The 17,654-nt window shown below is 41.4% G+C and overlaps 1 protein-coding gene across 5 annotated transcripts in view; it reads right to left on the bottom strand.

Moving 5' to 3' along the window:
- Positions 1-17,654, bottom strand: part of SENP7 (SUMO specific peptidase 7) — a 123,936-nt gene that overhangs the window by 46,256 nt on the left and 60,026 nt on the right. For all 5 annotated transcript variants that reach the window (XM_056556183.1, XM_056556184.1, XM_056556181.1 and 2 more), the window contains 3 exons: positions 15,032-15,180; positions 7,145-7,496; positions 1,446-1,585 (listed from right to left, as the gene is read on the bottom strand). In XM_056556183.1, the coding sequence (XP_056412158.1) occupies positions 1,446-1,585; positions 7,145-7,496; positions 15,032-15,180 (641 nt within the window). The remainder of the gene's footprint in view (positions 1-1,445; positions 1,586-7,144; positions 7,497-15,031; positions 15,181-17,654) is intronic.

Here is a 17,654-nt window from a genome sequence, read left to right as displayed (position 1 = left end):
AATGATCTAATGGAAATGCCCGTGGTTAATGATACCATGTGATGGCAAAACATCTTCCAACTGTGAGTCTACAATTTGTGTAGATAGGAATGATAAACTGGAAAAACTCCCTGCAACTCTCCAACCCAGAAGACTACCCAGCCATCCCACTATGATTGGAAAAGTTTTAAAAAAAGCTACAACAGACCTCACTGATTTCTTTCCTCTTACCCTCTCACTCCCCACCCTTTACCTTGTGCTTCCCCGCTCTCTTTTATTCACAGTTTTTTGTGTTGGTCATCTTTTTTTTTATTCGTTATCTTTTTCGTCTATGCATTTGTGCTTTGGATTCATATGCTTTGCCTATTCGTATTACTGTATTTACAACTTGCATTATTTCCTAACCTCAAGCTTTGTTTTTCTTGGTTATATAATAATTTTAATTAATAATTTATTTATTTATATAGCGCCTACAGATTCCGCAGCGCTTACAATTATGGGGTACAAACAAAGACAAGTATCAGACATAATATTACACAATAACTATTCAAACAAGAGGTGTGGGGATATGTTGAGGATATATTGAGGATATGTTGGGGATATGTTGAGGATATGTTGAGGATATGCTGGGGATATGCTGGGGATATGCTGGGGATATGCTGGGGATATGCTGGGGATATGTTGGGGATATGTTGGGGATATGTTGGGGATATGCTGGGGATATGCTGGGGATATGCTGGGGATATGCTGGGGATATGTTGGGGATATGTTGGGGATATGTTGGGGATATGTACGGGATATGTTGGGGATATGTTGGGGATATGTTGGGGATATGTTGGGGATATGTTGGGGATATGTTGGGGATATGTTGGGGATATGTTGGGGATATGTTGGGGATATGTTGGGGATATGTTGGGGATATGTTGAGGATATGTTGAGGATATGTTGGGGATATGTTGAGGCCAATTAGAGAATGTTATAGGCCTGTCTGAAGAGATGTGTTTTCAGGCCACGTTTGAAACTATGGATGTTGTTGTTGAGTCTGAGGGATTGAGGGATAGCATTCCAGACCATTTAATGACTGACCATTTAATTTTCTGTGCTATGGTATATGCATCTCTTTTCTTTGTTGTATTGCTAATTTTTCTAATAAAAATACATTTAAAAAAACAGTACAACAAGCCTATTAGACGTTTCCTCCACGTCAAAATGAGCTTATATAAATGCTCTTTTAATGTATCTTTATACATAATACATTTTTCAGTTATAGAGCTTCAACTCTCCAGATTTCCTTCATTAAATATAGAAGGAAATTATTAAATACTGGAAACACTCTATGTGATAATGCAGAGTTTCTTAACCAAACAAATGCATTGTTGTGCAGTATATGGAATGATTATAAACTTTATCTATAAAAATATATATATATGTTTGTGTTATCCACACACAGAAAGCCACTGCCATACCATGGGCTCCACATCACTACAGTGAGAAGAAGAATGTTTTTCACACACATCATCTTCCTTCATTTCAACTGATGGTTCTTCATCAACCACTTTTTCACTCTCTTCATGTTCTCTCTCCTCCTCATCACTTGATAGCACAACTGTATAGAGATATTAAAAGAGAAATATTTTATTACGTGTACTGTACTCTTTATGGTGAAAGTTTATTCAGTTAAGGTAGTTAAGCAGCAGAGAGAAAACCAATAAGTGATCATAAAGCAAACTATATCCCTTAAGCTGATTCCATATAGTATTATTATATAAGCAGGGTTGTAAAATTAATAATAATTTGAAAAAAAAAGTCTGTCTGGGCTTTAACCCCTTAAGGACCAAGCCCATTTTCACCTTAAGGACCAGGCCAATTATTTTAGCGTTTTCGTTTTTTCCTCCTCGCCTTCTACAATCCATAACTCTTTTATATTTCCGTGAAAAAAAGGAAATGTGTGCAGCTCACAAATCAAAAATCCGAGGATATGGTTGGTTATATGCCGAAACCCCAATGGCCGGGAATAAATAATATATAAAGAAAAATATATAACCAATCCTTCTAGGATTTTACCCCAAAGGGTACACAATGAATTCCAAAATAATATAGAGATGCTTCAATTTATATAAATTTTATTAAACATATATAAAACAATTATATAAAATTACTCTAATCCTGGCACAGATATGATAAAGGTGAATATTCCACTGGGCCCTAGTGGTATTAATCGCCTAAAAAAGGAAGACTTTATATTCTGGCAACCATAAAATATATAAAAAATATATAAAAAAAATATATAAAAAAAATTATAAACAATACCAGTCTGGAAAAAGATATTATGTCCTTCTCTGATGCAGCTGATACAATATATCTTTGCAGTAAATATATGAACAGATAATATATCCACTGTGTGGTTACTTGTTTCAGTCATTTTGACTAATACAGCCTTTGTACTGATCTGTATTGAGTACTGCTGGTACAATGTATCTCACCCGCTCCTGAAGCTCGATGTTAACTCCGTCCACCACACGCTGGCTGAGCTGGCACAGGGCTGTCACTTGTGAAGAGTTTTGCTTGTACAGGGGTGCGTTTGGCACAACGTCCCCAGTGGCCTCCGTGTTGCTCCTGTGATGAAATTGCAGGGCGGGCACAACGCTGGCGTCCCTCGTGGTGGATGGTAATGGAGAATGGTGTGTTCTCAGTGTTTATTGTTTATTTTTCCTACTGAAGAAAGGGTCATGCAATATAGCAAAAGAACCCTGAAACGCGTCTAGGTAAATTACCGCACCTTGCAATGTACTGACGGTGTGAACCTGGCATAGAGACTTACGATTTATTGGAAGCAACAACCACCGCAGCTGCAGTCTGGTCCGGACTTCCACCGTGATTTGCCACCAACCCGAACCTGCTGGGAAAGATCCATCTTCCACCCGCCCTGAGAACACATCATTCTCCATTACTATCCACCACGAGGGACGCCAGCGCTGTGCCCGCCCTGCAATATCATCACAGGAGCAACACGGAGGCCACTGGGGACGTTGTGCCAAACGCACCCCTGTACAAGCAAAACTCTGCACAAGTGACAGCCCTGTGCCAGCGCAGCCGGCGTGTGGTGGACGGAGTTAACATCGAGCGTCAGGAGCGGGTGAGATACATTGTACCAGCAGTACTCAATACAGATCAGTCCAAAGCCCGTATTGGTCAAAAAGACTGAAACAAGTAACCACACAGTGGATATATTATCTGTTCATATATTTACAGCAAAGATATATTGTATCAGCTGCATCAGAGAAGGACATAATATCTTTTTCCAGACTGGTATTTTTTATAATTTTTTTTATATATTTTTTTATATATTTTTTATATATTTTATGGTTGCCAGAATATAAAGTCTTCCTTTTTTAGGCGATTAATACCACTAGGGCCCAGTGGAATATTCACCTTTATCATATCTGTGCCAGGATTAGAGCAATTTTATATACCGTATTTATCGGGGTATACCACGCACCGGCCTATAACACGCACCCTCATTTTACCAAGGATATTTGGGTAAAAAAAGTTTTTTACCCAAATATCCATGGTACAATGAGGGTGCGTGTGTGCGTGTATACCCCGATACACCCCCAGGAAAGGCAGGGGGAGAGAGGCCGTCGCTGCCCGCTTCTCTCCCCGCCTTTCCTGTGGTCTAGAGCCCTGCTGCCACCGCTTCTCTCCCGCTTTCTATCTGCGCCGCTGCCCGTTCTCTCCCCCTGACTATCTGTGCCGGCACCCCATTGCCGGCGCCGATAGCCAGGGGGAGAGAAGCAGCGCTGGCAATGGGGCAGTGGCGCCAACAGCCAGGGGGAGAGAAGGGGCAGCGGCACCCATTTCCGGCGCCGCTGCCCCGTTGCCTCCCCCCATCCCCGGTTGCATAATTACCTGTTGCCGGGGTCGGGTCCGCGCTGCTTCAGGCCTCCGGTGTGCGTCCCCTACGTCGTTGCTATGCACTGCACGGCGCGGCGCACTGACGTCATGCGCCGCGCAGCGCATAGCAACGACGCAGGGGACGCACACCGGAGGCCTGAAGCAGCGCAGACCCAACCCCGGCAACAGGTAATTATGCAACCGGGGATGGGGGAGGCAACGGGGCAGCAGCGCCGGCAATGGGTGCCGCTGCCCCTTCTCTCCCCCTGTCTGTCGGCACCGCTGCCCCATTGCCAGCGCCGCTTCTCTCCCCCTGGCTTTCGGCGCCGGCAATGGGGTGCCGGCACCGATAGTCAGGGGGAGAGAACAGGCAGCGGCGCCAATAGCCAGGGGGAGAGAAGGGCCGGCAGCAGGGCTCTAGACCCCAGGACAGGCAGGGGCAGAGAAGCCGGCAGCGCTGGCTGTCTCTGCACCTGCATAGTCGCTGCAGTTCATTGATTTAAAGCGCCCGCTTTAAATCATTGAACTGCAGCGGCTTATCGGCGTATAACACGCACATGGACTTTAGGCTAAAAATTTTAGCCTAAAAAGTGCGTGTTATACGCCGATAAATACGATAATTGTTTTATATATGTTTAATCAAATTTATATAAATTGAAGCATCTCTATATTATTTTGGAATTCAATGTGTACCCTTTGGGGTAAAATCCTAGAAGGATTGGTTATATATTTTTCTTTATATCTTTTATATTTCCATCTACAGACCCATATAAAGTAGGGATCGACCGATATCGTTTTTTTAGGGCCGATACCGATAATCGGTGGAGGTTAGGGCCGATAGCCGATAACTTATACCGATATTCCGGCATAAGTTATCGGCTATTCATCCCCCCGCGACACCGCTGCAGATCATTGATTTAAAGCAGGCGCTTTAAATCAATGCAGTGCAGCAGCAGTGGTCGCGGAGCGGTGGGCGGGGCATTATCGGCAAGGTAATTGCCGATACCGATAATGCCCAAAATTGTGATTATCGGCCGATAATATCGGCCAAACCGATAATCGGTCGATTCCTAATATAAAGGGCTTGTTTTTTTGTGTGACCAATTGTACTTTGTAATGAAACCTCTCATTTTACCATAAAATGTACGGCGAACCCCCAAAAATATTTTTGTAGGGAGGAAATTTTAATAAAAACCACAATTTTGCACATTTTCGTTTTCACTCTATACACTTTACGGTAAAAATGACATGTGTTCTTTATTCTGTGGGTTGATACGATTAAAATGATACCCTTGGCTAGATACCTAAAAATGTTTGTACCGCTTAAAAAAAATCTAAAACTTTTTGTACAAAATCAGTTATCTAAAATTGCCCTATTTTAACCACCTATAACTTTTCCGTATATAGGGCAATATGAGGGCTCATTTTCTGCGCTGTCATATGTACTTTTTATCGATACCATCGATAAAACTTTTAGATAATTTTTTATTAATTTTTTTGGGAATAATATGTGACAAAAAAGCAGCATTTTTGGACTTTTTTTTTTTTTTACATTTACGCCGTTCACCGTACGGGATCATTAACATTATATTTTGATAGTTCGGACATTTATGCACACAGCGATACCAGATATATGTTTACAAAAAAAAAAATACGCTTTTTGGGGGTAAAATGGGAAAAACTGAAAATTTGCATTTTTATTGAGGGAGGGTTTTTTTTTGGTTATTTTTTTTATTTTTTACACTTTTTATGTCCCCATAGGGGACTATCTATTGCAATTATTTGATTTCTAATACTGTTCAGTGCTATGCATAGAGCATAGCACTGATCAGTATTATCGGTCATCTTCTGCTCAGGTCTGCTCGATCTCAGACCAGAGCAGGAGATGCCGGGAGACGGATGGAGGCAGGTGAGGGGACCTCAGTCAGCCATTAAAGATGATCGTATCGTCGCGGCAGCGCTGCAGGCGATCCGATCATCTATTTTAACATGCGCATTGCCGCAGGCGCAGTGATGATCACAGCATCTGAGGGGTTAATGGCAGACATCCGCGCGATTGCGGATGTTGGCTATTACCGGCGGGTTCCCGGCTGCTGCTAGCAGCCGGAACCTGCCGTGTATGACACGAGTACCGCTCCGATGCTCGCGGTCATACACAGAGCGTAAATGTACGTCCTGGTGCGCGAAGTACCGTCAAATCAGGACGTCCATTTACGTCTGTGGTCGTTAAGCGGTTAAGGGACTGTGCTGGAATCAGGGTCTATGTCACTAATTTATACTGCTCTCAGATAGGACAGCATAAACTTGGTGATAAACTCTATTTAAAGGGGTACTCCGGTGAAAAGAAATCTTTCTCATAGCCTTCATTGGGGGATACCTATACTGATGGGTATATGCTCTTGCCACTAGGAGGCGCTGACACAAGGAAAAAAAAAAGTCAGCTCCTCCATGGCAGGATATACCCGCCCACCTGCAGTGGGGTAATCATTTTTTTCACAAAGCAGTAGGGGAAGCCAACAAAGAAATATGTCCGAAGGACCATGATGGGAGACCAACAGTGATGGAGACTGTGCAGACAACAGTCTGGTGAACAAGTACACCTCCAGGTGCTGGCGAAAAGGGGGAGACAGCTAGATAGGCGATCACTGTTCCCCACTGTTGTATGTGGGAGGGAGGGGAGGCCTAGGAGCCATAGATAGTATCCCAGCCACCTTGGGAGAATGGGGGGGGGGCTGAGGAGCCATAGAATGCATCCCATTACCCAGTCTAGGGTCCATAGGACATGCTGGGACATGTCTTTGTACACCTCGCACAGCAGAGGGGTACTGGAACTCCAACCACAGATACACCAGCCATGTGGTGACAGGAGGCTGAGGAGACCACGCAGAACACTGTCTGGCTTACTGGTATGGGTCTATAGTATCCAACGGGTCACTCCTTCGTACACCTCGCACAGCAGTTGGGTACCGGAACTCCAGCCGCAGATACAGAAGCTGTGTGATGAGTGACAATTTGCCTTATTGGCACCTGTTTGGATAGGTGATAACATGTCTGGGGAGGGGGTACCCCTTTAATTGTGTGTTTTATTTTTTATTTTTTTATATGGGAGCCTAAAAGACATCAACATATTCTTAAAATGTTATATAGTAGGATAATATCTTGGGTTGTCTACACAAGTAAAGTCAACGTGTGATAGAAGCAGCATCTGTACAGTCAACCACAGTCATACAACATAGATATAAGTTCCTTACATGATGCACATATAACTTACTTGGCTCAGCTGGCTGAGTTCCTTTACTGGTAGATTGCAGATGCCTCCCACTCCTGGTCAATCTGTAAGAATGGGAACTGTTCACTGCTGGATTCCCTGAACAGCTCTCAAGTGAAGGTCTTTTACTTTCTTTAGAAGTCTTGACTGCTCTCTCTTTAAGGATAGTATCAGATGATTTCACAGGACAGTCTGTAGCAGATTCTGATGATGATGGAGGGTTATCTCTAGAATATCGCACAGATGCAGTTGTTGGTGAAGGGGAGGTCTTCTTGTCCCAATACTCTGCTCTTTTGAAGCAGTAGGTTTTTTCTCTCGTGTTTGATGCGCCAACATTACTCTTCACTAAATTCTTCTGTAAAGATAGAAACATAATGACATAATACCTCTGCAGAAATTCATCAGCAAGTGCCACAATATAGGTTTGTACAGCCCTCAATTACTCTCCAAGGAGAAAATATCCACCCATTGTACCAACTGTTCATGATCTACCGCACAGGCCCATAGTAAAGTAGTGAATCACCATGGCTATAGGTAGCCACATCTTGGCTCATATCTCTGAAATGCTTCTAAGAAACAACTGGTCTCTAGTGGTATAATAACTTTAAGGTAGTACTCCTGGAACAGAGAGACTTACTTTATTCACAGAAACTAACAGGTTTGCCTATAGCAACCACAGTTCAGCTTTCCTTTTATTCAAGATATGAAAACTGAACTGTGATTGGCTGCTGTGATACATGGTGAACCATTGGGGATCATTTGAGTTGAGTTTCATCTCATCGACTTTTCCATGGCATGTGTTGTTCTAATTTATACATTGTACAGTAATTTATCAGAAAAATCTCTCTCTCAGTAATAATAACATATTAAAAGGAAGAGAAAGTCTTAAAGCCTGTGTAGAGAAAGATTGGTGCAGATGCCCATAGCAACCAATCAGATCGCTTCTTTCATTTTTTTTTTTACAAGCCTTGTTAAAAATGAAAGAAGCAAACCAATTTGTTGCTATGGGCAACTGCAGCAATCTTTCTCTAAACAGGATTTGATCAATTTCTCAGATTGAACGTAAACCGCACCAGGACGAACATTATATCTCGGGCAGCATTTTGTCTATGAAGTGAGGGAGCTGGGCTCACTTCACATACAGTGATGGCTCCTATCCGCAGCCCTGCACTGTTAAGTCATTGTCGGACATCGGCAATCCCGACGATGTCCATCATTGACCACCTAAGCAATCACAGCAATTAGGAGCTGAAATGACTGTCTCCACTGCCAATCGGCACCCAGCAGCATATATGTCTATCAGCTGATCGACGATAACACTACTATGCAATAGCATAGTATTATTCAGTGTTAGAAATCTAATGATTGAATATAAAAGTGTAAATAAAATGTAAAAAATAGGTTTTTAAAAATGGTCACATTATATATCAGAAAACATTTTTTTTTTTATTGATCAGCAACTATCAAAACAGAAGTGGAACCTATAAAAAGGAAAAATAACGCACAAAAAATGAGCCATCACACAGCCCGATATATAAAAAATAAGTGTCATAAGGTTCATTTTAGGGCAATTTTAAAGTTTTTTTTTTATTTTTTTTTATAACAACTGGCTCCAGAAAGTTCAAAAGATTTGTAAATTACTTCTATAAAAAAAATCTTAATCCTTTCAATAATTATCAGCTGCTGAAGTTGGGTTGTTTTTTACTGTATGACAACAGTGCTCTCTGCTGACATCTCTGCTTGTCTCGGGAACTGCACAGAGTAGAAGAGGTTTGCTATGGGGATTTGCTTCTACTCTGAAGAAAGATTTCCTGAGAAAGGTGCCATCAGAGAGCACTTGGACAGAAAAGCACAACTCAACTTCAGCAGCTCATAAGTACTGAAAGGATTAAGATTTTTTTTTATAGAAGTAATTTACAAATCTGTTTAACTTTCTGGAGCCAGTTGATTATAATCAACGTTTTTCCTGGATAACCCCTTTAAGCATAAGTAGGCCCCTTTCACACTGCCGGTATTCCCGTCAAATACGGCTGTAAAACTCCATTTTTAATTTTTTGCAGTTTGATGGACGTAATTTTGACGGTCATAACGGCCAATAATGGGTCTCGATGGACCCAATTATAGTCAATGGTGACCGGTCGGAAGCAGTTATTTTCGGAGAGAATTGGTGGAGAAAAAGATGGTGCAAGCACTATTTTTTCTCCAATAGATGCCACGACAATGCCGCTGTCTGTGCTGGAACAGACAATCACATGATTGTTGCCATAGTCTTCAGATTCACCCAAGAGTATACATCTTATATATTATAATGACTGGAACAAACTGGGGGATTGCATTTTTATACTTTATTTCACTGAAACAGTAGCAGCCCACGTAGCGTATTAGCTGCATATTTTGCTGCCGAATATTTTCCTACCCATTAAAGGGGTATTCCAGGAATTATTTTTTTGACTATGCTACAGGGGCTGTAAAGTTAATGCAGTTCATAATATAGTGTCTGTACCTGTGTGTGACGGTTTTCTCACAATTCTTATGTGATTTTCACCCCACTATTTATTTTTATCAGCATACAAAATTACTGTTGTCTCAGATTTTTCCCAGGTTGCAATGCGGCCGAGACCTGATTCACTAGTCAGCTGATGACAGGGAGCCTGTCTGCTTTAATGGGTGGAGCGATCGCTTGGTGGGAGAGTGAGATCAATCTGCAACTAATGCAACAGCTATAGGCACCCTGATTGAAAACCACAGGTCTTTTGAATGGATGCAGCTCATTTATGTTTCAATGGGTGGGGTGGCTGATGTGTGGGAGGGAGGAAAATGGAATTGTGGGATTTGTAGGCAAAGAAGAAAACTCAAAAAGGAAATACCAGTTCACAAAAGGCTAGCCACAGTGTTGTTGTAATCTCACAACATAGCCACTTAGCCCCAAGACAAGTGCAGATCCTTCCTAAGCATGTCCATTACTGTCTTCCAGGTATGTACTAAAATCACCTTATGGTGGAGAACCCCTTTAATGGGTAGCAAAATCTGCTTAAGAAAGTTTGCAGGAAAATAGTGCAGCGTATATGCTATGCGTGACCCTACCCTTAAGTTGCAAATTCAATACTCACACATTACCCCCTAATAAAATAATTGAAGCTGGTTTGTCTGGTTTAACCCCTTAAGGACCAGGTTTTTTTTTGTTTTTGCACTTTCATTTTTTCCTCTTTACCTAAAAAAAAATCATAACTCTTTAAATTTTGCACCTAAAAATCCATATGAGGGCTTATTTTTTGAGCCACCAATTCTACTTTGCAGTGACATTAGTCATTTTACCCACAAATCTACGGCGAAACGGAAAAAAAAAATTATTGTGAGACAAAATTGAAAAAAAAACGCCATTTTGAAACTTTTGGGGGCTTCTGTTTCCACACCGTACATTTTAAAAATTACATCTTATCTTTATTCTGTAGGTCGTAGATTTTATCTACAAGACTGAACCTTCATTCCGATCTCTACAAGGCAGCGCCACTGCAGACCACCTTTTTTGCACCATTCTCTATTCTGTAGGTCCACATGATTAAAATGATACCCTACTTTTATATGCTTGATTTTGTCGTACTTCTGAAAAAAATCTACATACAGGAAAATTTATACATTTAAAATGGTCATTTTCTGACCACTATAACTTTTTTATTTTTCCCCGTATGGGGTGGTATGAGGGCAAATTTTTTGCGTCGTCATCAGAAGTTTTTAGCGGTGCCATTTTTTGTATTGATTGGACTTTTTGATCGCTTTTTATTATTTTTTTCATGATATAAAAAGTGACCAAAAATACGCCATTTCGGACTGGAATGGCGTACACCATTGACCGTGAGGTTTAACTAATGATATATTTTTATAATTCGGACATTTCCGCACACGGCGATACCACATATGTTTATTTTTATTTACAGTTTTTTTTTTATGGGAAAAGGGGGTTGATTCAAACTTTTATTAAGGAAGGGGTTAAATGATCTTTATTCACTTTTTTTTGCAATGTTATAGCTCCCATATGGAGCTATAACACTGCACACACTGATCTTTTACATTGATCAATGGTTTCTCATAGGAAACCATTAATCAATGATTCTGCCGCTTGACTGCTCATGCCTGGATCTCAGGCACTGAACAGTCATTCGGCGATTGGACACCAGGAGGCAAGGTAAAGAACCCTCCTGCTGTGTCACAGCTGTTCGGGATGCCGCGATTTCGCCCCGGACATCCCGAACAGCCCCTGAGCTAACCGGCAATGATTTACTTTCACTTTAGACGCGGCGTTCAACCTTTAACGCCACGTCTAAAGGGTTAATAGCACGTGGCACTGCGATCAGTGCTGCGCTCTATTAGCCAAGGGTCCCGGTCGTGGCCCCGCGTTATAGAGCAGGAGCGGACTCAGGGCGTACAGGCACACCCTTGGTCCTTAACAGGTTAAGGGGGTACTACGGTGGAAAACTTTTTTTTTTTTTCTTTTTAGATCAACTGGTGCCAGAAAATTAAACAGATTTGTAAATTTCTTCCATTAAAAAATCTTAATCCTTCCAGTACTTATAAGCTACTGAATACTACAGAGGAAATTCTTTCCTTTTTGTAACACTGTGCTCTCTGCTGACATCTCTGTCCATTTTAGGAACTGTCCAGAGCAGCATATGTTTGCTATGGGGATTTTCTCCTACTCTGGACAGTTCTTAAAATGGACAGAGATGTCAGCAGAGAGCACTGTGGTCATGATGTCAGAAGAGAACATTCTGCTTGTGATGTCAGCAGAGAGCTCTGTGTTCTAAAAAGGAAAGCGTTTCCTCTGTAGTATTCAGCAGCTAATAAGTACTGGAAGGATTAAGATTTTTTAATAGAAGTAATTTACAAATCTTTAAGTTTTTTATTTTGTGCCTTGAAAAAAATTACACCAAGTAAAAGAGGAGGTGATAACATTAGACACCTTTGTAATAGAGAAGCTATGTGGATCTATTTGTTTAACAGTATTTTTCCCCACGGTTTGAATAATAGGACTGATCTAATCCTTCATTATTAATTTATGTGGACAATGCAGATGAACATTTTTTTCTGCATTCTCCACACATAAGAAAAGGAAAAATAAATGTAAATATACAATTTATCTAACAATTATATATATATATTTTTTGCACATTGCCTTTTTTCTGCTGTTCATAGATTTTGCCTATCCCCTGGTGTGCATATATATGTTTATGCTTATTGTATTTTTTCTCCCTCCTTTCTCTTTATTTGCAATTGTTATTATTATTCTTATATGTTTATTTTAATGCACAGTTGACAATAAAGTTTGTTGTCTCAGGTGATCAGTTCCGGTGTTCCCTCCCCTTGTGGGAGTATAAAAGAATGTGCTGAAGCGATTACATGTATGCCATGACTAAGGGCCTGATGGCCTGAAAGCGTTGGCGTTTGAGGACTCCAAGCTATGCTGTTTTGCACCTTTGTCCTTGTGTCACACATTTTGCCTGCCATGGAATTTTAACTTTGGATACTAATAAAGGAAACTAGAAGAAAGAGAGAGAGAAAACAAGAAAACGTGTCTAAAATAGCATAAAATTATAACATTTATTTGGAAAAATGATGTGAGGTCTGCGGCAGGGCCCTTGTCGCAGACTGGTCACTAGATAAAATGGTTACAATGGTATAAAATGCTAAAAATATAAAATATACACAGTGGTATTGCACTTCAACAATTGGACAATGAAAGTGGGGCAATGGGACAGTGCAAACAGTATCTGTTTAGTTATACTGTAAAGTCATATTATAAGAGCCAGGATTAATCCAGATGAAAGTACATAGCAAAAAAGTTGATAATCCAATAAGGCAAATTTTCGGTAGCTCTGGAGCCTCCCAGATTGGAGCCCACTATAAATGTTTTTAGGTGCAGAGATACAGGCGATGCCCCCTCTACCCCGACGGCACAGGGACTGAATGCAAGAGGGCAATCGCCATACAGCTCAGGCACGGCACGGGGAGCAGGTGAGAGAGTAGATGAGGACCGGCAATGCGGTAACGATTGTCTCAGATGATGTGAAGGGTTGTCTTAACACCAGACGCGTTTAGGGGAACAGCGTCCCCTTTTTCAATGGTGGAGGTTCAGGAAGACATTGCTGGTCCTCACCTACTCTCTCACCTGCTCCCAGTGCCGTCGGGGTAGAGAGGATACCTCTAGCGTTGCCATACGCTGCTACGACCGCTAGGCTTCACAGCGCAGCCACACGCTGCTTCCCAGCCATTATCTCCAACCCCCAGCACCGGATCATATCACCCCTCCTACATTTCTCCCGTGCCGCCGGGACAGAGGGACGTGTATCCGGATCGCAAGCACAGCTGCGCTCACCTGACTGTGCACACTGTAGCCGGTGGGAGGCACTAAGTGCCTGAGCTGTATGGCGATTGCCCTCTTGCATTCGGTCCCCGTGCCGTCGGGGTAGAGGGGGCATCGCCTGTATCTCTGCACCTAAAAACGTTTATAGTGGGCCCCAATCTGGGAGGCTCCAGAGCTACCGAAAATTTGCCTTATTGGATTATCAACTTTTTTGCTATGTACTTTCACCTAGATTAATCCTGGCTCTTATAATATGACTTTACAGTATAACTAAACAGATACTGTTTGCACTGTCCCATTGCCCCACTTTCATTGTCTCATTGTCCAATTGTTGAAGTTGAATACCACTGTGTATATTTTATATTTTTAGCATTTTATACCATTGTAACCATTTTATCTAGTGACCAGTCTGCGACAAGGGCGCTGCCGCAGACCTCACATCATTTTTCCAAATAAATGTTATCATTTTATGCTATTTTAGACACGTTTTCTTTTTTCTCTCTCTCTTTCTTCTAATTTTTGACCTTATATCTTTTACTCTGACCTAGCCTAGCAGGACAGCCTCCCGTTTTTACACTATTAGTACTCTTTCTTGGCACATGGGTATGTGCAACGCAGTATCCTCGGTATAGGTTTTCTCTTTTTACGTTGAGCTCCCACATTTTTTTAATATATTAATAAAGGAAACTGCTTTTACTCAGTGCTGGCTCCACCCTTCTTCTGCATTTGCTATGTTCCCGAGGCTGGCCGTGCACGAGTGGGATCAGGTGAGCTGAAAACAGACTCTTTCTAATTTACAAATCTGTTTAACTTACTGTCACCAGTTAATAAAAAAAAAAAAAAAAAAAGTTTTCCATCAGAGTACCCCTTACAATATTACTGCATTTCTATTAGAAAACTGCAAAATGGAAATGATGTATGACAGATTCAAGATGTGATGAGGGCCAACTTAAAGGGATTCACTGGGAATTTTAAATGTGTACATTTTATTATATTGGGATAAATGTAAGCAGCTGGAAGATGCCTATATTTATCCCAATATTAAATTATGCCAGTGTTTTCCATCTAGTGTGCGTCCAGCTGTTGCAAAACTACAACTCCAAGCATGCCCGCACAGCCTTCGGCTGTGCAGGCATGCTGGGAGTTGTAGTTTTGCAACAGCTGGAGGCACACTGGGTGGGAAACACTGCATTATGCAGTAGACTATCGCTGTGCCTCCAAATGGTATGTAGAAGTGGAACACATAGGCACATTTCTATGACAGGAGAGAGAAGCTGCCAGCAGTGTCTGTGGTGCTCTGCTCCTATATAATGAACAAACAGAAAAACAGTTAAATGAGTTCAGTGAATTAAAGATGGGTGAGGTGCAGGTTGTTATGGCTAATGTCGTTTTCTGATGACCTGCACCTCTTCATCCTTCACTTTTACAAACATGTTGTATTACTTTGTTAACAGCATTCAGGAACTTTGGGAGCAATATGAACATCAGTTACATCTACGTATTGGTCTGGCACAAGAACCATGGTTACTCACAGATTCCAAATTTCCTGCTTTTGATACATTTGGATTTCCATCTTCAGTGCTATTTTTCTTCACTCCAAAGTTAATGTCTTTTTGTGGAGAAATTGGTGTATTGCTGACATCTCTGCATGCAGTAACCAGGGAGGCTCCCAGGGCATTGTCTGTTGTTTTTAAATAAAAAAAGGAACAGAAGCTGTTTGGATGTGATGTTGGAACATACACACAGATACACACATTGGCACAGATTTATCAACGCTTGTAGAGCTTATTTTCACGTATATTTGGCGCAACTCTACTTATTTGCAAAAAAAAATTTCCACATCCCACCGCTCATCTTGACATCTTGCTCACGTAGATGTTTTTTCACTTTCCAGTGCACCCTGATTTATCAACTGCGACTGTCGCAGATCTAGGCGCATCTGATTAAAAAGCTCCAGGAATCTACACTAGCTTGAGCATTGCTTATGTTTCTGCTTTTCTGACTACCGGATCACACTGATTTACATCCCCACCTTGTCTCCCACCTGCCCACAGCGCACATCTCCCATCTGTCTGATACCTGTTGCAAGACTACAACTCCCAGCATGCCCTTACAGTGAGGGCATCCTGGGAGTTGTAGTCTTGTAGCAGGTGGCGGGCGGGAGATGAGCGGCACCGGTAGGAGACATGGGGGGATGTAAATCATGTTGTCACTTGCCCGCACATCTCCCGCCCCACATGACTACAACTCCCAGCATGTCCTTACTGTAAGGGCATGCTGGGAGTTGTAGTCGTGCGGCATGGTAGATGCGCGGGCGGGTGACAATAAATGTATTAACCTATTTTTTTTTCTTCTCATTTCAGATCCATGTATCTTGTGGACTACTTCGGATTCGGTTGACTGCATCGATGATCAGCGTTTTTTTTTCTCTTTCTGTTTAATGTTAATAAAACGGTTAACGAGGGCTTGTGGGGGAGTGTTTTTTTGGAATAATTTTTTTTTTTTCAACGTGTTTTTATTTTGTTTTTATTTTATTTACTTGACAGGCTTAGTAGTGAAAGCTGTCTTATAGACGGTGTTCATTACTAAGCCGGGGCTTAGCATTAGCCACAAAAACAGCTAGTGCTAACCCCCAATAATTACCCTGGTACCCACCGCCACAGGGGTGCCGGGTACCAACAGGCCCAGAGTGTCAAAAATGGCGCTCCTGTGCCTAGGCGGTAACAGGCTGACGTTATTTAGCTGGGGAGGGCCAGTAACAATGGTCCTCGCCCACCCTGGTAACATTAGGCTGTTGCTGCTTGGTTGGTATTTGGCTGAAAAAAAAAAATAGGGGGAACCCTATGCGGTTTTTTTTTATATTAAATTATTTATGCAAAAAAATAAATAAAAATAAAAAAGCATAAGATTCCCCCTATTTTTATTATCAGCCAGATACCAACCAAGCAGCAACAGCCTGACATTACCAGGGTGGGCGAGTACCATTGTTACTGGCCCTCCCCAGCCTAAATAACGCCAGCCTGTTACTGCCTAGGCCCAGGAGCGCCATTTTTGACACACTAGGCCTGTTGGTACCGGCTCTTCCCGCCACCCCTGTAATGGTGGGTACCGGGGAAATAATTGGGGGTTAGCGCTAGCTGTTTTTGTGGCTAACACTAAGCCTGACTTAGTAATGGACCCCCTCTATAATACTGTAAAGTAAATAAATAAAAAAAACACAACATGTTTAAAACATTTTTATTCCAACACTCCCCCAAAAGTCCTCGTTAAACATTTTATTAACATAAAAAAACACCGGTCACCGTAGTCCTCCTCCTATCTAAAGTAATCCACAGGATACATGGATCTGAAATGAGAAGTAAAAAATATATATAAAAAAAAAAAGTTAAAAAAAGGGGGGAATAAAGTGTTAAAAAAAATGTAGTAAACACACACACACACACACACAACACATTTTTTTCAAAGCTTTTTTTCAAAGCTGCAAATTGGTGTTCTGAAGTCATTTATTGATTTTTGCTTATGTAAGCCAAATTTATCAACCCCCTGTGATAGTATCATACATAAGCAAAACTAAAGCAAAAAATTAAATGCCTGCAGAACTTGCTTACCAAAGCAACGATGATAAATGTCCTCCATTGAGTTAAATATATATATCTATATATAGATTTCATTTATGGCATGTTCACAATGCTAATAACTGCATGGTTTTTGATGCAGAAATGACACTGATTTTGGAGTCATAAACTATGCATTATTATAGACCCTGCTCCCATTGACTTTCGTGGAAGACCGGAAACTGTGCAAGAGTCATGTCTTTTCTTTGCAGTTACATGCTGAAGCTCCTTTTGAAGTCAATGGGAGCTTCAGGGCTCACCTTGTCCTTCTCTGCCCATAGTTCAGAGAGAGCCATGGCACAGTGATGTTCACGAGTATGGAATATACCTGTGTACAGTCATGGCCAAAAGTTTTGAGACTGACACAAATTTTGATTTTCAAAGTTTTCTGCTTCAGGGATTTTAGATCTTTCAGTTATATGTTTCTATGGTATACTAAAGTACAGTTATAAGCATTGCACATGTTTTTAAACTTTTGGGCTAGATTCTGACTGACAGTAATCTGTTCTTGTCTAATCAGTGTTTGAAGTTTATAACACTT

This window comes from Hyla sarda, chromosome 2, assembly GCF_029499605.1.
Source record: "Hyla sarda isolate aHylSar1 chromosome 2, aHylSar1.hap1, whole genome shotgun sequence".
In the NCBI taxonomy this organism is placed as follows: Eukaryota; Metazoa; Chordata; class Amphibia; order Anura; family Hylidae; genus Hyla; species Hyla sarda.
Note: the sequence above shows the minus strand (reverse complement) of the source record. Positions and strands in the feature narration are given on the sequence as shown.